The sequence below is a fragment of the Nomascus leucogenys genome, chromosome 21, assembly GCF_006542625.1.
Source record: "Nomascus leucogenys isolate Asia chromosome 21, Asia_NLE_v1, whole genome shotgun sequence".
NCBI classification, from domain to species: domain Eukaryota; kingdom Metazoa; phylum Chordata; class Mammalia; order Primates; family Hylobatidae; genus Nomascus; species Nomascus leucogenys.
Genome location: NC_044401.1, coordinates 73015279 through 73032045, shown reverse-complemented (window position 1 = coordinate 73032045; position 16767 = coordinate 73015279). Strand labels below are relative to the sequence as shown.

The 16767-nt window shown below is 37.9% G+C and overlaps 1 protein-coding gene across 1 annotated transcript in view; it reads right to left on the bottom strand.

Moving 5' to 3' along the window:
- SUCLG2 (succinate-CoA ligase GDP-forming beta subunit) overlaps window positions 1–16767 on the bottom strand; it is a 286985-nt gene that overhangs the window by 114255 nt on the left and 155963 nt on the right. Inside the window, exons 7-9 of the mRNA XM_003279595.3 lie at window positions 15292–15388; window positions 4642–4803; window positions 2303–2445 (exon numbers count right to left, since the gene is read on the bottom strand). Of these exons, the coding sequence (XP_003279643.1) occupies window positions 2303–2445; window positions 4642–4803; window positions 15292–15388 (402 nt within the window). The remainder of the gene's footprint in view (window positions 1–2302; window positions 2446–4641; window positions 4804–15291; window positions 15389–16767) is intronic.

The window sequence follows — 16767 nt, the reverse complement described above, 5'->3', positions numbered from 1 at the left end:
ATTTTTCCACTCTCCCTCCCCATCCTATAGGTTTTACAAAATTAAAATTTGAGGTGAGCCACTAAGAAAAGCTATTTCAACGAAATCCAATGATTGTCCTGGTAGATTTCATCTCTCAATGGCTCTCTATTATCCTTTGCACAGAGTTTCAGTAGACGCTAAAAGTTCAGTATTTTATTACAATCGTCTGTCCTCTGGGTACTTTGTGGTTCAAGCAGCTTAAGGAACTGTGTGTCTCGCTATTTACAGATTTCAACTGGTTTGGGAATCTCTGGGAGGAAAATGATTCTTCCCTTAGAAAGCAGTAAGAAGTAAGAATAAGTGAATTAATACATGATTAGAGAGCCACTGATAGGTGTTTCTACCTAACCAATGAAAACAAAGCGCTTATGTAAGTGGAAACATTGTTCTTTTTGCGAATACCTTCCTCATGGCTGGCTGCCTTTGAACTTCAATAACTTTGCTATTCCTGAACGGCACTGGAGAATTGAAGATAAGTGCTAATAATACCTTGCCGTCTGTTTTGTGAGTCAGAAGAAAAGACAAGCAAAAACATAAGGCCACCAACTATTTAAGTCATGAGGAAAACAGACAAGTGTACTACCAATATAAGACAAAATTTTATGCATGCAAAACAAAACAGGCTATTGCCAGTATATTTATTAATGGGAAGCTTCCATATTTAGTTCAGATCACATTTCTTTTTTAAAAAATCTGGTATTATTTTCATTTATGATTTTCTTAGTAATGATTCAGATTTCCCACATCTTCAGATGTTTTAGTAACCAACTCAATCTATTAGATACTCTAACAACATTGAGACAATGATTCTCAAATAAAGTTTAGGCCAGTTGTGATGGCTCACGCCTGTAATCCCAGAGCTCTGAGGGCCTGAGTTAGGAGGATCACTTGAGTCAGGAGATTGAGACCAGCCTGAGCAACACAGCAAGACAAAAAAATAAAAAAAAATTGGCCAGGCATGGTGGCGGGCACCTGTAGTCCCAGCTACTCAAGAGGTATGCGGGGAGGACAGCTTGGGCCCAGGAGATTGAGGCTATAGTGAACTATGATCATGCCACAGCACTCTGCTCTGGGTGACAGAAGGAGACCCTGTCTCTAAAAAAAAAAATCAAAAAATTAAAGAAAAAGTTTTATATCAAATTGTTGTGGCATATTATGTACTTCACAGGCCTGTTAAAAGAATGAAATGAAAACCATGTACATTAGACTTTCGAAATATTTTGGTCTTTCTACATAACAAGCATCTACCTAAACCATGTTATAGTCAACTGAGTATCTACAGGTGAAACAAAGCATACTGATATGTAACTGGGTTACTAAACTAGCTGATTAAATATTAATTGAATGCCCACACTGCCCCTAGCATGGGTGTGGTAGCTACATTCTAGTTAGCTACCCTCAAGTTAAAAAGATGCACATGAAGCAGCAATAGAAACTATGAAACCAGATACAGTTATTTGCTACTTAGTACATATGTTACAAACTAATGGTCGGAGATAAAAATCAGAACGCATACAAAAGAAGGTGGGGCCATTATTTCCCAGTGATATATGATCCTATAACCCTAAAATTTTCCAATATTTGGTAACACCTTCAGCATCTTTACGGAAGGAATCATAGTACTCTTCCTTCTAAATCATGTAAGCATAGGACCAGCCGCTTCTGTGTAAATTACCCAAATAAAGTTCATGCCAATCAATGTTTTGACTGGCACACTGTAACTTTTTTATTTCCTTCCACCTCTCAGGACTGTACACACAGCCTCTGAAATAAGATCCCAGGAGTATTTATAAGCCTTTCACCCAAGATAAGAGTTAAATCATCACGTATTCCAATGTGATATAAGATAAAAGTTGTGGGCTGGGCGCGGTGGCTCATGCCTGTAATCTCAGCACTTTTGGAGGCTGAGGTGGGCAGATCACGAGGTAGGGAGTTTGAGACCAGCCTGGCCAACATGGAGAAACCCTGTCTCTACTAAAAATACAAAAATTAGCTGGGCATGGTGGCGTGTGACTGTAATCCCAGCTACTCAAGAGGCTGAGGAAAGAGAATCACTTGAACCCAGGAGACGGAGGTTGCAGTGAGCCAAGATCGCGCCACTGAACTCCAGCCTGGGCAACAGAGTAAGACTCCGTCTCAAAAAAAAAAAAAGATAGAAGTTGCATCTGGGGCTGCACAGTACACATATTGACTTATCAACTCTCACCAGGAAGAACAAGTGAGCTCTTGACGGTGAGAAATTAAAACTGGCATATAATCTTCCTACAAAGAGAAAGGTTACCTTAGGATCAGCTGTGAGCAATTTGAATGCTTGATATACTTGAGCTTCCTTTACACCACCTCCAAGATCCAAGAAGTTGGCTGGCTTCCCACCATTAAGGAAAATGATATCACAAGTAGCCATGGCGAGCCCAGCACCATTCACTGTGAAATGCAAATGGGACACAAGACAGGCTACATTTAGCAACACGAAATGGTCCATAAACATTTTCCCTCCCCCATATTGCCAAGAGAGAACTCTGTCATTGCCAGGCCAATTTATGTCCTGTTTGGAATTCCATTAAACCAGATTAGTTCATAGACTTTTAGGATAAAGAATCAGGACATGCATATGCAAACAATGAAACAAAAAAGACTTAGGAATGAGGAACAGGATGTATTGGGAAGTTAAATCAATCTGAAAAACAGAAAGAAGGAAAGGTTTAAGTAAGTAACCGAATTGGGCCAGTAGTAAAAAAGGAAGTTTTAGGTTCTGGAAAGTGTAAGCTTAAGAGAATCAGGAGGCAGAGAAACAAGCTATGAGAAGTTGCTAGGACCTATGAATTTCATTCTTTTTAATATACTTTAAAAGCCAGGAGTAAAGAATGGAATTCTCAATGTTTTCTTTGCTGAGAATATGCTCCTTTGAATGTGGCATCTGTGGGATTGAACCACAAGGCTTCCCAACTTCAGTGGGATTTTATACTTTTTTACACTTAGTACAGTCATGCATGTTTATATAATGTTACCTGGATAAACTTAGAAACAAATGAAGAAATGACTGCACAAAAACAATATTCTTATCCCCTTGTTCCTCTTTCAAATCAACATAAGCAATGCTCACCAGCAACCCAATCGTTAAAACTGGTACCAAAATGTGCCAACATCTTAGGAGCCTTTCTTAAGAAAGTAGGTAGAGAGTTTTAACATCAAAAGTCTTGTTCTCCAGAGCTAAGTTTTATTGATCAATTGCACTTATTTTGCTTCTTAAGCTTAATTATATAAAATTACTTTCCTCGAGATAGAAAAAAAAAATCTCCTGAACACAGCAGAAACTCACAAGGTAAAGCACCCTTCATTTTTCTGACCCTCCAATTCCCTAGAAAAGCCTATGACTGTGACTAATTAAATTTGGAGTAACTAAAATAAAAATGGTTTATACAGAATCTTAAAACAATTTGAAATGCGTAAATCATAGATTTTGAGGCTACTACGTGGTCAAACCATGCACATTCCTACAGAGGCTATAAATAATCTGTATTTAATTTGCTTTAAACCCATATACCTTTTCCCTTTCTAAATGCCTACAAATATTGAGAGTGCATTAGCTTATCAGGATCAGAATGATGTGAATGATCTGGTACATTATAGTTATTGCTCCAATACAAAGCAAGAGCTTTTGGTATCACTTGTAATTGGAAGTCATTTTCTATTGTATTGAACAGCAAACTCTTGGATGAGGTCTCTTCAGTTCTGAATATAATGATATTGTTGATTTAATGAGCTACAAATCATTTTTATTTTAATTCCATTAAGATTAAGACCTGTTTCCAGTACAATGAATTGATTCTACCAGAAACACAGTCTTGTGCGATTAAGTCAGAAGCGTATAAATCTGAGCACTATAAGCTGTGAACAATAATAGAAACTGTATTGCTTCCATAGACTCATTCTTATCTCAGCTGAAGAAGCCATTTTCACAAATTTAGATGAGTGTGATAAAATCAATTGTTTTATTAATAAACTAGCATAATGGATTAAACATTTTATCCTGTGGTTATCACAGAATCTGAAACTTTAGTAAAGTGATTAAAGTGTATGTCCTCTTCTATTTCCTCTGATAAAGGAATTTTGTTTTAAACCTAAATTTCAGAAGAGTTCTTCATATTAATACTGAGTTGAGCAGCAAAGGTTCTAATTTTTTACTAAGCAAAGTTTAACTGAGATGTTTTAAGTCAACAGTTCTCAATTGGGGTGATTTTTGCATACCACAGCCATTTGGAATTGTCTGAAGACATTTATTTTAATTTATTGATTTACATGGGTTTATTTGTCTTCACAACTGGGGGTTGTTAGTAGTATCTAGAGGTTAGGATGCTAAACATCTTATGATGTACAGGATAGTAAAGAATTATCCCACCCAAACTCTCAATAGTGCCAGAGTTGAGAAATTCTGCTTTACACCAGTGACCATTAATCAAAACAAACTTTGAGAAGAAACTTGGATTGTTTCCTAAGACTTTTCAGCTACAAAAAAACTTATATGCTCACTTCTTCTTGGTAAATGACATTTCAGAAATCAAGGTTTCCTAAATTCTATAAAAATCCACAAAGCATTCTTTTGATATAACTGCTTCTTACCAAAGCAGGCAATGTTCCCATCTAGTCCTATGTATTTTAGATCATATTTGGCAGCTTCATTTTCAATGGGCTCATTCTCTGATTTGTCGTCCATAGCAAATATGTCTTTCTGTCGGAATTCTGCGTTGTCATCAAAGTTTATCTTGGCATCAAAGCAGACAACTAAATAAAGAAGAAAACAATCATACTTGAATATCTCTTGAGGATCTGTAAATTAAGTTCTTCATGCTGGTAGGCACAAGCAAAGGGAAAGTAAGTACTGTCATTTTTTTTCTCATGTTACAGGCAGGAGAGGCTGTTTTGGCTTTCTTGACCTTTAAATTTTAGGGTTTGGTCCCTGTTGTCAAGGGACTTATGTTCTAGTAAAGAACATAGTAATTTCTATCTGCTGTTCTCATTTCAATAGAATAACCACAAAAATTGCCATCAACCATTAAAAGTTACAGACTGGCACAGCTTCATAGATACAGCTTTGATTCATTATTTTTATTATATATTTTTAGTATTTAACCACTAATTATCACATTTCTCTTCTATGCAAAGAGAGACTAGACAATATTATTAATTATTTTGTCCCCTTTTGTCCTTTTCTTGATATGGTAAAGTGAAATTTTTATTGAACCAGTATCCTCTCTAGTATTTCCAAAAGATTTAGTGGAAAGAATGCCAGACTAGAATCACCCGATTTTTATTTGATCCTTAACTAACTCTGTAACATTTATTAAAAATAAAAATTGTATACACTTGAGTCTTGAACAACATGGGTTTGAACTGTGAGGGTCCACTTATAGGTGGATTTTTATTCTCAAGATGTAAAGCCCCAGAGGGTCGACTTTCCACATACATGGGTTCTGCAGGGCCAACTGCAGGAATTGTGCAGTATGAACAAAGTTTGGTTATCTGAGATTCCTGGAACTGATTCCCTGCATATATTGAGGGACAACTGTGTATTTAAAGCATACAACATCGTGTTTTGATATACATATAACACAGTGAAATAATTAAACACAGTGAAATGATTACTACACTGAAGCAAATTAACACATCCATCTTCTTATACAGTTTTTGGTTTTTCTTTTTGGTGTGGGAGAGCACTTAAAATATATTCTTTTAGCAATTTCTAGCATACATTACTAACTCTGTAACCTCGATAAAATAACCTAGTTCTTTTCTGGGCCTTGGTTTTTTAATTGGAAAAAATGGCAATAACAATCCTTAAAACTAGGGCCATGCCCTTGATTTGTGCAGGACCATCTTAAGGCACTTCAGATTCAAGTTATAAGACACGAAAAGACCAAGACTGGTCAGTTACAATGCCAGGATGCCAGGCATTATTAGCACGATTGTCTCTAGTTTCTGTTGCTGGTGGATTTCTCCTGGACCCCGCAAAACTTATTCCATGAAACAGACAGACTACAGGGCACTTTCCTTGATTTACTGATCTCTTTTACATACAATCAGGGAGAGACTGCAGTGGAGAGGGTGGCATTATTGGTATCTGGGTTCTGACCCCTTTTATTATCTCTCTTAATGTAGAAATTAGTGTTCTGTGATGCCATGTCATCATAATGTTTATTTATTTATTTATTTAGGAGATAGAGTCTCACTCTGTTGCCCAGGCTGAAGTGCAGTGGCGCAATCTCGGCTCAGTGTAACCTCCGCCTCCCGGGTTCAAGCGATTCTCCTGCCTCAGTCTCCCGAGCAGCTGGGACTACAGACATGTGCCACCACGCCCAGCTGATTTTTTGTGTTTTTAGTAGAGATGGGGTTTCACCGTGTTAGCCAGGATGGTCTCGATCTCCTGACCTTGTGATCTGCCCACCTCAGCCTCCCAAAGTGCTGGGATTACAGGTGTGAGCCACTGCACCCGGCCAATGTTCTTTTACTTAACTTGGGATATTGATAGCCAGGAATCTTTGACCAATAATTTACAGATACTACCTATTCTCCTCCAGCATTGCTGACAGGCACCTGACTTTTGAAAGGGAAACAGCCACAGAACATTTCTCACTCACTGAAAACCAGTGGCTATAATCTCCTAATTCTACTTGCTTCTCATGAAAATAAAACATGGCTTTATATGGCATCTTGGTGTTAGAGACCCTAGGTAGAGGGTTTTCTCCAAGGGTTTCCCTACCACAATATTCAAGCACTTTGATACAAATCTGTATAGACCAGCACATTAACATCTGAGAATACTTGTTATAAGTATATATACAGACCGCACATGACTTAAAGTAGCACTGAGCGACAAGAGATAATCTTATATGGAAGTTAATGTCTGCTTAAATCCTTAGTCTTGCCCCAAAATGCCCAACCACTTTGTCCATACATTGTGAATGGTTGGAGTGAATGAGTAAGTACTTGAAATATTGAAATATTGAAAGCTTAATGACAGAATCCTACAATTACCAAAGGAATTGGCCAATGTTCTCTGCTTGCTACAGGGGATTTTCTCAGCAGTTAATGACTGGTACAATAATCAATAAAAAAGCAACTTTGTACATGGCTTTCCACTAGGTTTATAAATGCATTCCAATTAATTTATTAGTAATTTTAGCTCTTCCATTACTCATTGGCAAGACTTCTTATAACTGACACCTTCAAAACGAATGGGCTAAGGTTATCAAATTGACTTCCTAAGGGAAGAGTTTCAAATAAAGGAATTCTTGGTTGAGATCAATAAACAACTAAATCAAAATAGTTTCAAGCTGACCTTTGCTCCTTACAAAGACTACAGTTACAAGCTGCTTCAGAAAGAGAATAATTAATGGGTATGTATGCAAAGTTCAAAAGGCAATCCCAACTAAATGCCTGCAAAGCTAGATTTTCAGAGGATGTTTTTCTGTGGTATGACGTTCTCTCCAGAGAACAATCTTGACAGAATTTTGCAGTTAACCCAGAGCTTCAAGATGGTGACTATGGGATAAAGGGGGTGTATATCTACAATGGTCCTGTGCCAACTGTTAGCTCTCTGTAGAGAAAACTAAACAACCTAATTGGATCATTGCATGTATGTCTAAGTGTGTGGGGAAGTTAAAAACACTACCTAAATATGAAGTAATTTATTTAGAAGACTCAGGAGTTAAGAAAGGGGATTCAAATTGAACTGCCACCTTAAAGACCTAAGTCTTTATTTAGTGGGTAAGGGATGAAAAACTTTAAGGATACAAAGGGATTCTTTTAGACACATATTTGTTATGCCTGTTTTATATTTTAAAAGTAGTCTGTGATAGTGTGATTTATAATAAATGTATTATTTTGGTCTTCATCCCTCATTCCTAGCATAGGGCTCTAAAACCCTTGTGATTTCCTAAGCAATAGGGGTGCTGGGAGAATCTTGTGTTCTAACACTTGGCCTTTGACCCTGATTCCTGATGCAGAGCTCCTAATCCCTTGGGGTTTTCTGGGAGATAGGAGAGTCTTTTGTTCTATTAAGGTAAGTCTTGGTGGAGGCTTCTGTATGGGACCGGTCACCAGAAAGACCAAACTATGATTAGAAGCTTGGAAATTGCAGCCCCACCTCCATGCTCCAGAAACAATAATGGATCATCCTTATGTAATAAAGCCTCCATAAAAATTTATCAACTCCAGGGGATTGGAGAGCTTACAGGTTGCCAAACACAGGTAGGTGCTACAGGGTGGCTCACCTGTGGAGTACAGGAAAGCTTGTCACCCCTTCATGCATACCCTGCCCTATATACCTCTTCATCTGGCTATTCCTTTGTATCATTTAAAATATCCTTTATAAAAAAATAAGATAAAAAATAAAATAACCTTTATAATAAATCAGCAGTAGTAAGTAAAGTGCTTCCCTGGGTTTTGAGAGCCGTTCTAGTAAATGATGGGGTACATGGAGGGAGTCCTAAGAACCCCCAATTTACAGCTGGTCCATCAGAAGTACCAGAGGCTTGGTCTTACAATTGACATCCAAAGTGGAGTCAGTCCGATAAGACAGACCCCTTAACCTATGGGATCTGACTCTAATTTCAGGTAGACGGTAAAAGAATTGAATTGAATCATAGGATACCTAGCTAGTGTCAGAGATTAGTCAGTTTTGGAAAAACTCACACATCTGGTCCAAGAAGTGTTCTTCTGTGTTAAGAGTTTGGTAGGAGAAAAATGTTTGTTTTTCCCTATTACACATAGTTCCAAACAAAGTGCTTTCCTGTCTTACCATCTACAGTGTTGCGCCATCTAAATGATTTTCCTTGAACTTGACCACTTAATATAGACTGGCATCAAAAATATCAGGGTATAAATGACAACTCTTGGCACTTCCTAGTCAGCTATCCCTCAGCACATTAACCTCTCTTAAACCCAAGCCTTGTCTATACAATGGGGATCAGAGTACGTTCTCCTCTAGGTGTTGGTGGCAGGAGAGATTGTATGCAAAGCGCTTAGCTTCCTAGACAGCAGGTCCTAGCAGGTTGTTAGATGACCACACCACTCTCTTATATGCACATGCTTTTTTATACTTAAGAGCTTCCCATTAGTGTAGCCCAAGCTACAGAACTCTCCTCTCTTCCTAACAATAAAAATTATCTGTTCTTTTATAATCTGAGATTTCTGTTTAGAGCAAATCTAAGCAAATGCCTGCCATAGTTTACATATGTACAGGTTACGCATGGTTTTCAATAAAAAGCCATCTTCTGAATAAATAAGAATTTTCCCAAAGGAGGAATATTAATAGTTGGCATATTATGCATCATAAATAGTAGAAAACAAGATTTTTGGCTAAAAGAGAAGGGTAAAACAGGCTGTTGGTGACTCTCAAATCATATCACACCTGTGCATAAGGCCAAGGCTAAAGATTGGTACAGAAGAGCTCCAAATGAAGATCTAAGCCAAGGGTAGCAAACTAAGACCCTCAAGCCAACCCTGTTTTTATGGATAACAGATTGGAACACAGCCTCGTTCATATTGCCCATGGCTGCCTTCCCAAGACAAAAGCAGAGGTGAGTAGTTGCAATAGAGACAGTATGGTCCGCAAACCCCCAAACACTTACTAACTGGTCCTTGACAGAATAAGTTTGCCAATCCCTGCTAGGTCACAGTTCTCACGCTTGAATCCACTTGTGTGAACCAAGTGATAGATACACGGGTATCATATTTTAGAGTGAAGGAGAAACTTAGAAAAAGTGCATTCCATTAACATGAAAACCAAAAAACAGTAAAATAACAAACAAAATAAATAAAAACCTGTGGCTACACAAAAGGAGTAGATTAATCCTTGAATACTAACTGACTCTCACATGCTTATTTCCCCCTGTAAGACCCTTCTAAATGCACTTCTTGAACTGATGTGTTAAAAATGGATTGATGTCTATGTCAACAGCAGGGCAATAAAATAAACTTGCCTGCTTAAACCCTTAGCTTTCTCATTTAATAAAACAACAAACAATACAAAATGCATTTTCAGAGGGCTGAGCTTGGTCCGGACCTTAAGATTTTCAATGTCACATTAATGAAACTCAATTCTAAAGAAAATTCATCTTGAACAAAGGCCATTTTTTATACAAAGTGGGTGAAAGAAACATACCTATTAATATTTATAAAACAATTTTCACCATCAAAAGCACATTGTTACATGCTTGATAGATTATACAAATGAATTTTCCTTCTGAACAAATATCAAAGAAAGCTGTGGTACTTATATGCATAGGGTGTTTTGTTGTTTTGTTTAGTGGTGTGAGATTCTGTGAGCTGCTAATTCAACAATCTCGATGGAAAACATGACTAGCAGTTAGAGGCCTCTGACCCTAGAAGTTTAACAGAAGAATGTGTCACAGAATTAAACAAAAGAAAAATACATTTCAGAGGGGAAACTTACACAGAAAAGGAACATAAAAACAGCAGGAAATAAGACTATCACAGTTTGAAAAATAATCGGTCTTCAAGCAATGTACTGCGTTTGATTTGTGATAAATAACCATAATGTACTATTGAAACATGCCTTGCCAAATTGGCCTTAAAATGCTGATACTTTCAAATTAGTCCCACTTCCCATCAAATATTGATGTCCTGAGAGTTGTATACTTTTTAGAACTTTTTTTTAGTGGCTGTGAAAAGAGAAAATAGATATGGGGTGGGTAGGGGGGTTGGGGGAGGTAGAGAACCGAAAATGTTCTTGAAAATAGAGTCTTGTGTATAAAGAGAGAAACAGAGAAACACCCACCAACAACATGGGCACTTGCTAACAAGAAGCAACAGGGTGGTTATTTAGGGAAATCAATCTGAAGAAAGAAAGGAATTTGATGTGCCAGTTAACTGTGGATCACCCAGCTTTAATTCTCATGGACTCTTAGCCAGATAGTCACTGCTTCACATTGGATCTCATTCCTTTGGCCCAATGAATGAATTTCAGCTTCCAACTGATGAAGATGCCCTAAAGCAAGAATTCTTAATCTCTAGACTATGGACAGATTGGGTGAGGTGATTCTCTGTGAACAGGGACCATCCTGTGCATTGTAGTTTAGCATTATACATGCCAGTAGCATAGTCTCCAAGTTGTGATGACTAAAAATGTTCCCTGGGGGACAAAATGCCCACCTTTCCCGTGTAGTACAACTTGCTTTAAAGACATCAGAGAAAGAAGTCTGTGTACAGATACAGCTGGCTGAAGGTGGGAAGAAATATGACATGAAATCTCACAGTGGCTAGCAAAATGAATGAATGAATACATGAATGGGCAGGTAGATAAATAAATAAATAATGATAAAACATTGCTTCTTGCTTGGCTGCAGAATTAATGAATGAATTGGCACTGCATTTGGACAAACGAGGAAAATAACGATTAATTTCTATTGACTAAGTAACAGTTTATTTTTGTTTCAATAGTCTTTCTGGTAGGCATGTTTTGACTCAGGGTCCCTTCTTCCATTAAGAAACTGTATGTCTCCTATACCCTATGATTCTTGTTCAGTGGCTGGCATGGGCACAGACATGTGACCCAAGCAGGGCCAATGAGAATCGTTTGAAGGGATTTATGGGGCTGCTGAGGGAGAGTTATGGAGCACTGGGAGCCATCTTTGCTGCCAGCTTCCGAGAGCTTGGCTGAGAAAGAAGTCAATTTGGAGGCAAGCAGGGCTGGAGAAGCAGCAAATCCCTGATTCTCCTCAGGCCTTAAGCCAGCCCACACCTTAGACTTCCCTGTTACGGGAATATAACTTTTTAACAAAAACAAAGCTAATATAGGTTTCTGTCATTAGCAACCATTATAATCCTAGCTAAGAGTCACTAAACTACATTGCAGTTAGCAGTGTCAAATTGTATTTTTTGAATCAGATTATTAATCACATAGGAAAAATGAGCTCTTGGACTGCATTTCTTTCTCCATGTCAAAAATTCCCTACGGGTGACTTAGCAGGATAGATGTTATCAAGGTCCTTGTTCTTCACTCAACACCGCATCACTTGTTGTACAAATATATGAATAATAACCTGAATTATTAAAAATAGCACTCACTGACCAAGGGAAGGTCAAAAAATTTTTCCTACAAAGAGGTGGGTACAGGCGAGGCACAGTGGATCACACCTGTAATCCCAGCACTTCGGGAGGCCGAGGTCGGTGGATCACCTGAGGTCAGGAGCTCGAAACCAGCCTGGCCAACGTGCTGAAACCCTATCTCTACTAAAAATACAAAAATTGGCTGGGCGCGGTGGTGGGCGCCTGTAATCCCAGATACTCGGGAGGCTGAGGTAGCAGAATCACTTGAACTCGGGAGGTGGAGGTTGCAGTGAGCTGAGGCTGCACCACTGCACTCCAGCCTTGGCGACACAGTGAGACCCTGTCTCAAAAATAAGAAAAAGAAAAAGAAACAACAACAACAAAAAAGAGCTGGTACAAGGTGACGCTGAGCTCCTTAAACTTTTAAATTTAAAGAATAATTATTAAATCAAAGTTTCAATGTGGAAATTTTAACGTGAAATGTTCTGCTACTATTGATCTAAACAGAACTAACAAATACTCAGATTATAAATATTAAGATTATCAATATTGCTAAAATATGAATGACTGCTTTTACAGCTTCTAAATAAAAGATAGCTTGAGGGGATTGTGATAATGATGAAGATCAATTTGTACATTTGGTCATTAATCACCATTTCCTAATTGGGTTTAATTTGACTACTGCTCATTAGAGTTATAAACCAACATACTCATTTAATTGTGTTTATAATTCAATTGCTGAACTTTTATGGTACAATGAACAAATTAATAACTAAAGATAATTTTGCTCTTAAAAATATCACATAAGACTTATGTTTTAATGAACTGTATATAAAGAATGTTTTATGATGATTCCCTTAAAAAAAAATCTCAAGACTCTTACATTCTCTTAATAATTAAAAATCAAACTTTAGACTCATGACGTTTTATAAACACACTCTAAGAAAAGGTTCCCATACCCCTGTTCCCTGAAGCCTGAACACAGCTTGTGACTGCTTCCCAAAGGGTTGAATAAAAAATGTATTGCAGCCATTTTTATCCCACTCCATAGCTACAGCTGAATTTCCATTTTTCTTAATACAAAGCAACCAGGCTGCTTGTGTATACTAGTTGAAAAAGCAATATATGACCTCCAAGAACTTTTGTTAAACCTTCTCCTTCATTTCTTGGATTTAATTATCAACATGAATTCTGACTGGTATTCCCTGCCAAACTGGAGACTACTTCTAGGTCATATACATGAAAGCAAATAAGTAGTTTAAATGGGAGAAAGTAGAAAAGGCAGGTAGCTGCAGTTGAGTCTGGAGTATCAGAATCAACATGCATGCTGGACTCAGAAGGACATGGGTTCAAATCCCAGCTTTTGTAACTTCTGACTAGCCCCTGGGACAGTCACAATGGTTTCTCAATCCTCTATAAAATGGGGATAACAACTAATTTTTCAGGGTTGTGGTAAACAATATGAAAGAATATATGTATAAGCTTATCACAGTGCCTGGCATATAAGCTCAAGAAACAGCTTCTTCCCCTTCCTTTCTTAGCTTTATAAAATGTGTATGATTTCATAGCCATAGCAACTTTTAAAAAAATATTTATGAATAAAGGTAGCTTGTTTATAAATGAGCAAGCACAGATTTCTATCGGATGGTCATCTGTATAAATCATGAAATATATTATTTTCAGTGGCTTCCTAAACATAAAATCTTTGCTTATTCTTGTCTGAAATCTATACTATTACTGGGCTACTCTGAGACTACCTGAGAAGAGGAATTTCATTTTATGAATGTTAGGGACTAGCCTATTTTGTATCTGACACTGCATGCATACTCATATATGATCTCATCTTATTTTCACAACACTCTATGAGCTAGGCATCATTTCTACCACTGATTTGATTGAGAAAAAAAAAAAAAAAAAAAAGACCTGAAACAGCAGGCTAAGTAACTTGCCCAGATCCATAGCCAAAACATGGCAGATAGAGAATTTATACTTAGGTCTCTCTGGGTTCCAAGGAAATGATAGTGTAGTTTCTCTGAGTCTAGCTACAGAATCTCTGAAATGTGCTAAGGAGAAAATTTTGTCTCATCCGCCATGGTCCAAAAGTTGAAGTGTTTACTCACACATAATGATTCACCCCAGTTATCAATTTAATGCAAATTCCTATTTACTGATTGTAACATGCTAGACAACATGCAAGACACTGAAGGTGAAATGTACTGAAAAAGAAAAGGTTCATGGGGCTTACAGTCTGGTATCCCTATCCTATCCACCTGCTATTCCACTGTTTTGATAGCAAAAGCTTGTGAATGTGTGTGGAACTCCACTTTACCCCTTACCACACACACATTCACAAGCTTTTGCTAACAAATTAATAAGAACTTATGGAATATTTGCTGTGTGCACGAAACAGTGCAGTGGTGGTAGGTACTGATATATAAAACAGTTATTTATACTCTACAATTACTTGATGGATAGGAGAAACCTTCACCACAAAAATGCCACCTCCTCCTGCCTGAAGCAGAAACTGCTCTCCAAGTAAAGTGAAAGAGTTCAACTGGGGGGGACTTGGGGCTTTACCAAGGTGATATAAATCCAGCCCAGAACACAAGGTGAAATTATACACAGATTTAGGCAAACTAAAGATGTTCAAAAAGTTCCAGTTCCATAAAGGCACATGCCTTCATTATACCCAAGTGTGTGGCTCCCATTTCTACACAAATCTTTACCTTAGTAGCAGCAGTGATGGGCCTAAAAAAATAAGGTGGAGAGAAAGAGGTGAACGAATGTTTCTTTCCTTTTAATCTATTATTTATTATTGTTATTATTACTATTATTTTTGTAGAGACAGGGTCTCAATATGTTACCCAGGCTAGTCTCAAAGTCTTGGCCTCAAGTGACCCTCCTGCCTCGTCCTCCCAAAGTGCTGGGATTACAGGCATGAGCCACCACACCAAGCCTGAATATTTTTAAGTAAAACAAGTAGTAGCTTCCTTAAAGACTTGGCATTTGGCTACAAACAAACCTAAGTGCTGAAATGTTCAACTGCATCATGGGAGCATTTGAAACTACGGCAGAAATTAAATTACCGAAAGAAATTTATGCAAAGCTGCTGCTACAGTCTTTTGTGCAATTTGTAGTTTGCATAAATAATTATAATACATTCATTTGTTTTCTCAGTTCTTTTTCTTTTTTTTTTTTTACCTTGTCCTTCTGGAGTTTCACCAAAGGGATTCACTTCCACCTGAGTAGCATCAATTTTCAGGAAGAGATTATACAGCTTCGTAATTTGATCTGCAGCCTAAATGTGATCAAGTGAAATGGAATTACACCAAAGCAGTAAAAGAAAATTTATTTTGCTGGATTAATGAAACCTTAAAAATAGCAAGTTATGTCTTTATTTTCAGTTAGGTTTTCTGAAGGGAAAAACAGAAAAGCACGATTATCTTAATTTCCACTGCTATTCATTAAAAGGAATTGCTCAACTCTCCTCCAGACACCAGAAGAGACCATTATCAAGAAAAGAAAATATTTTCAGTATGGCCTAAAACGTTGTTAATCTTTTTGTAAATTATCATGTCTCTATTAGCAGAGTTATGCTGCAATATAAGCTACAATCATTAATACAAACAAGCTCCATTTAAGTAAAAGGTAAACATGATTTTGAGAGTTTATAATGACTAGGTTTTCCTTATTGTGCTGAAATAAAACAGTTATTATGTTCATCAATCCAACCCATAATCTGTGAAACAGCAATTACTGAGTGTCTAATGAAAATTGTTGCGAAACAGGAAGATAAAAGTGCTTAACAGTGTAGTTACTGAACGGCACAGTTCAAACTGAAAAGAGCTTGTCCCAAAGGCATTAACCACAAAGGGCAAGAATATCCAAGGTCGCCCTGTTATGCCCTGACTTCATTTTTCTCACTCTCCTTGAAATTCACTCATTCATTCATTCATTCTTTTCAACGAACATTTCTTCACTGCCTATGACACAGCAAGCTGGTATCCTGTGAGCTGGCGCTTGAAATAAGAACATGAATGAGCCATGCCCCTACCCTGGAAAGCTCCTGTCAATAACGAAAGGAGCATGTGATGCACAGAGCAAGAGGGTCGATTGTGGAGAAGAATTAGGTATCAGTCTCATTCCCGGCTCCATTTTCCAAGCCAAAGTTTTCCCACTGCCACATATCACTCATTGTGCCAGCCTTGGATTATTTGCAGAAGATCCATTTTCAGTTCTCCAACTCTACTGTGTATATCAGGGAAGGTGACTCTTACAGGCTGAGTTTTCTAGGTTCCTCGGTCAGCTGGTTTCCAGCTGGGGTCAGCCAATGGCAAGCAGTGGTGAGAGATGGAGGTGGGAAGAAGGGAAGAGCCAGGGTACTTCCACTCCTCCCTTTCTATCTGGGCAGCACCTCCTCCTCTGGCTCTTGCTCCCACTGGAGAAGCCCACCAGGGTTCTAGCTTCTGTATCCAAGGTCCAGTAACACCACTGCCTCATTTTTGTTCCTGGAGCATGCGGTTGGATATGCTCTAGGTTGCCTTTCTGTCCACTCTTAAACTACTCAGCTCTTGCAGCACCTATGAAACACATCCCTAAAGTAAATCCCCACTCCAGATTTAATTCATGCTATCTTAATGTATTTTATGTCCACCTACAAACGTTTTTAAATCCAAA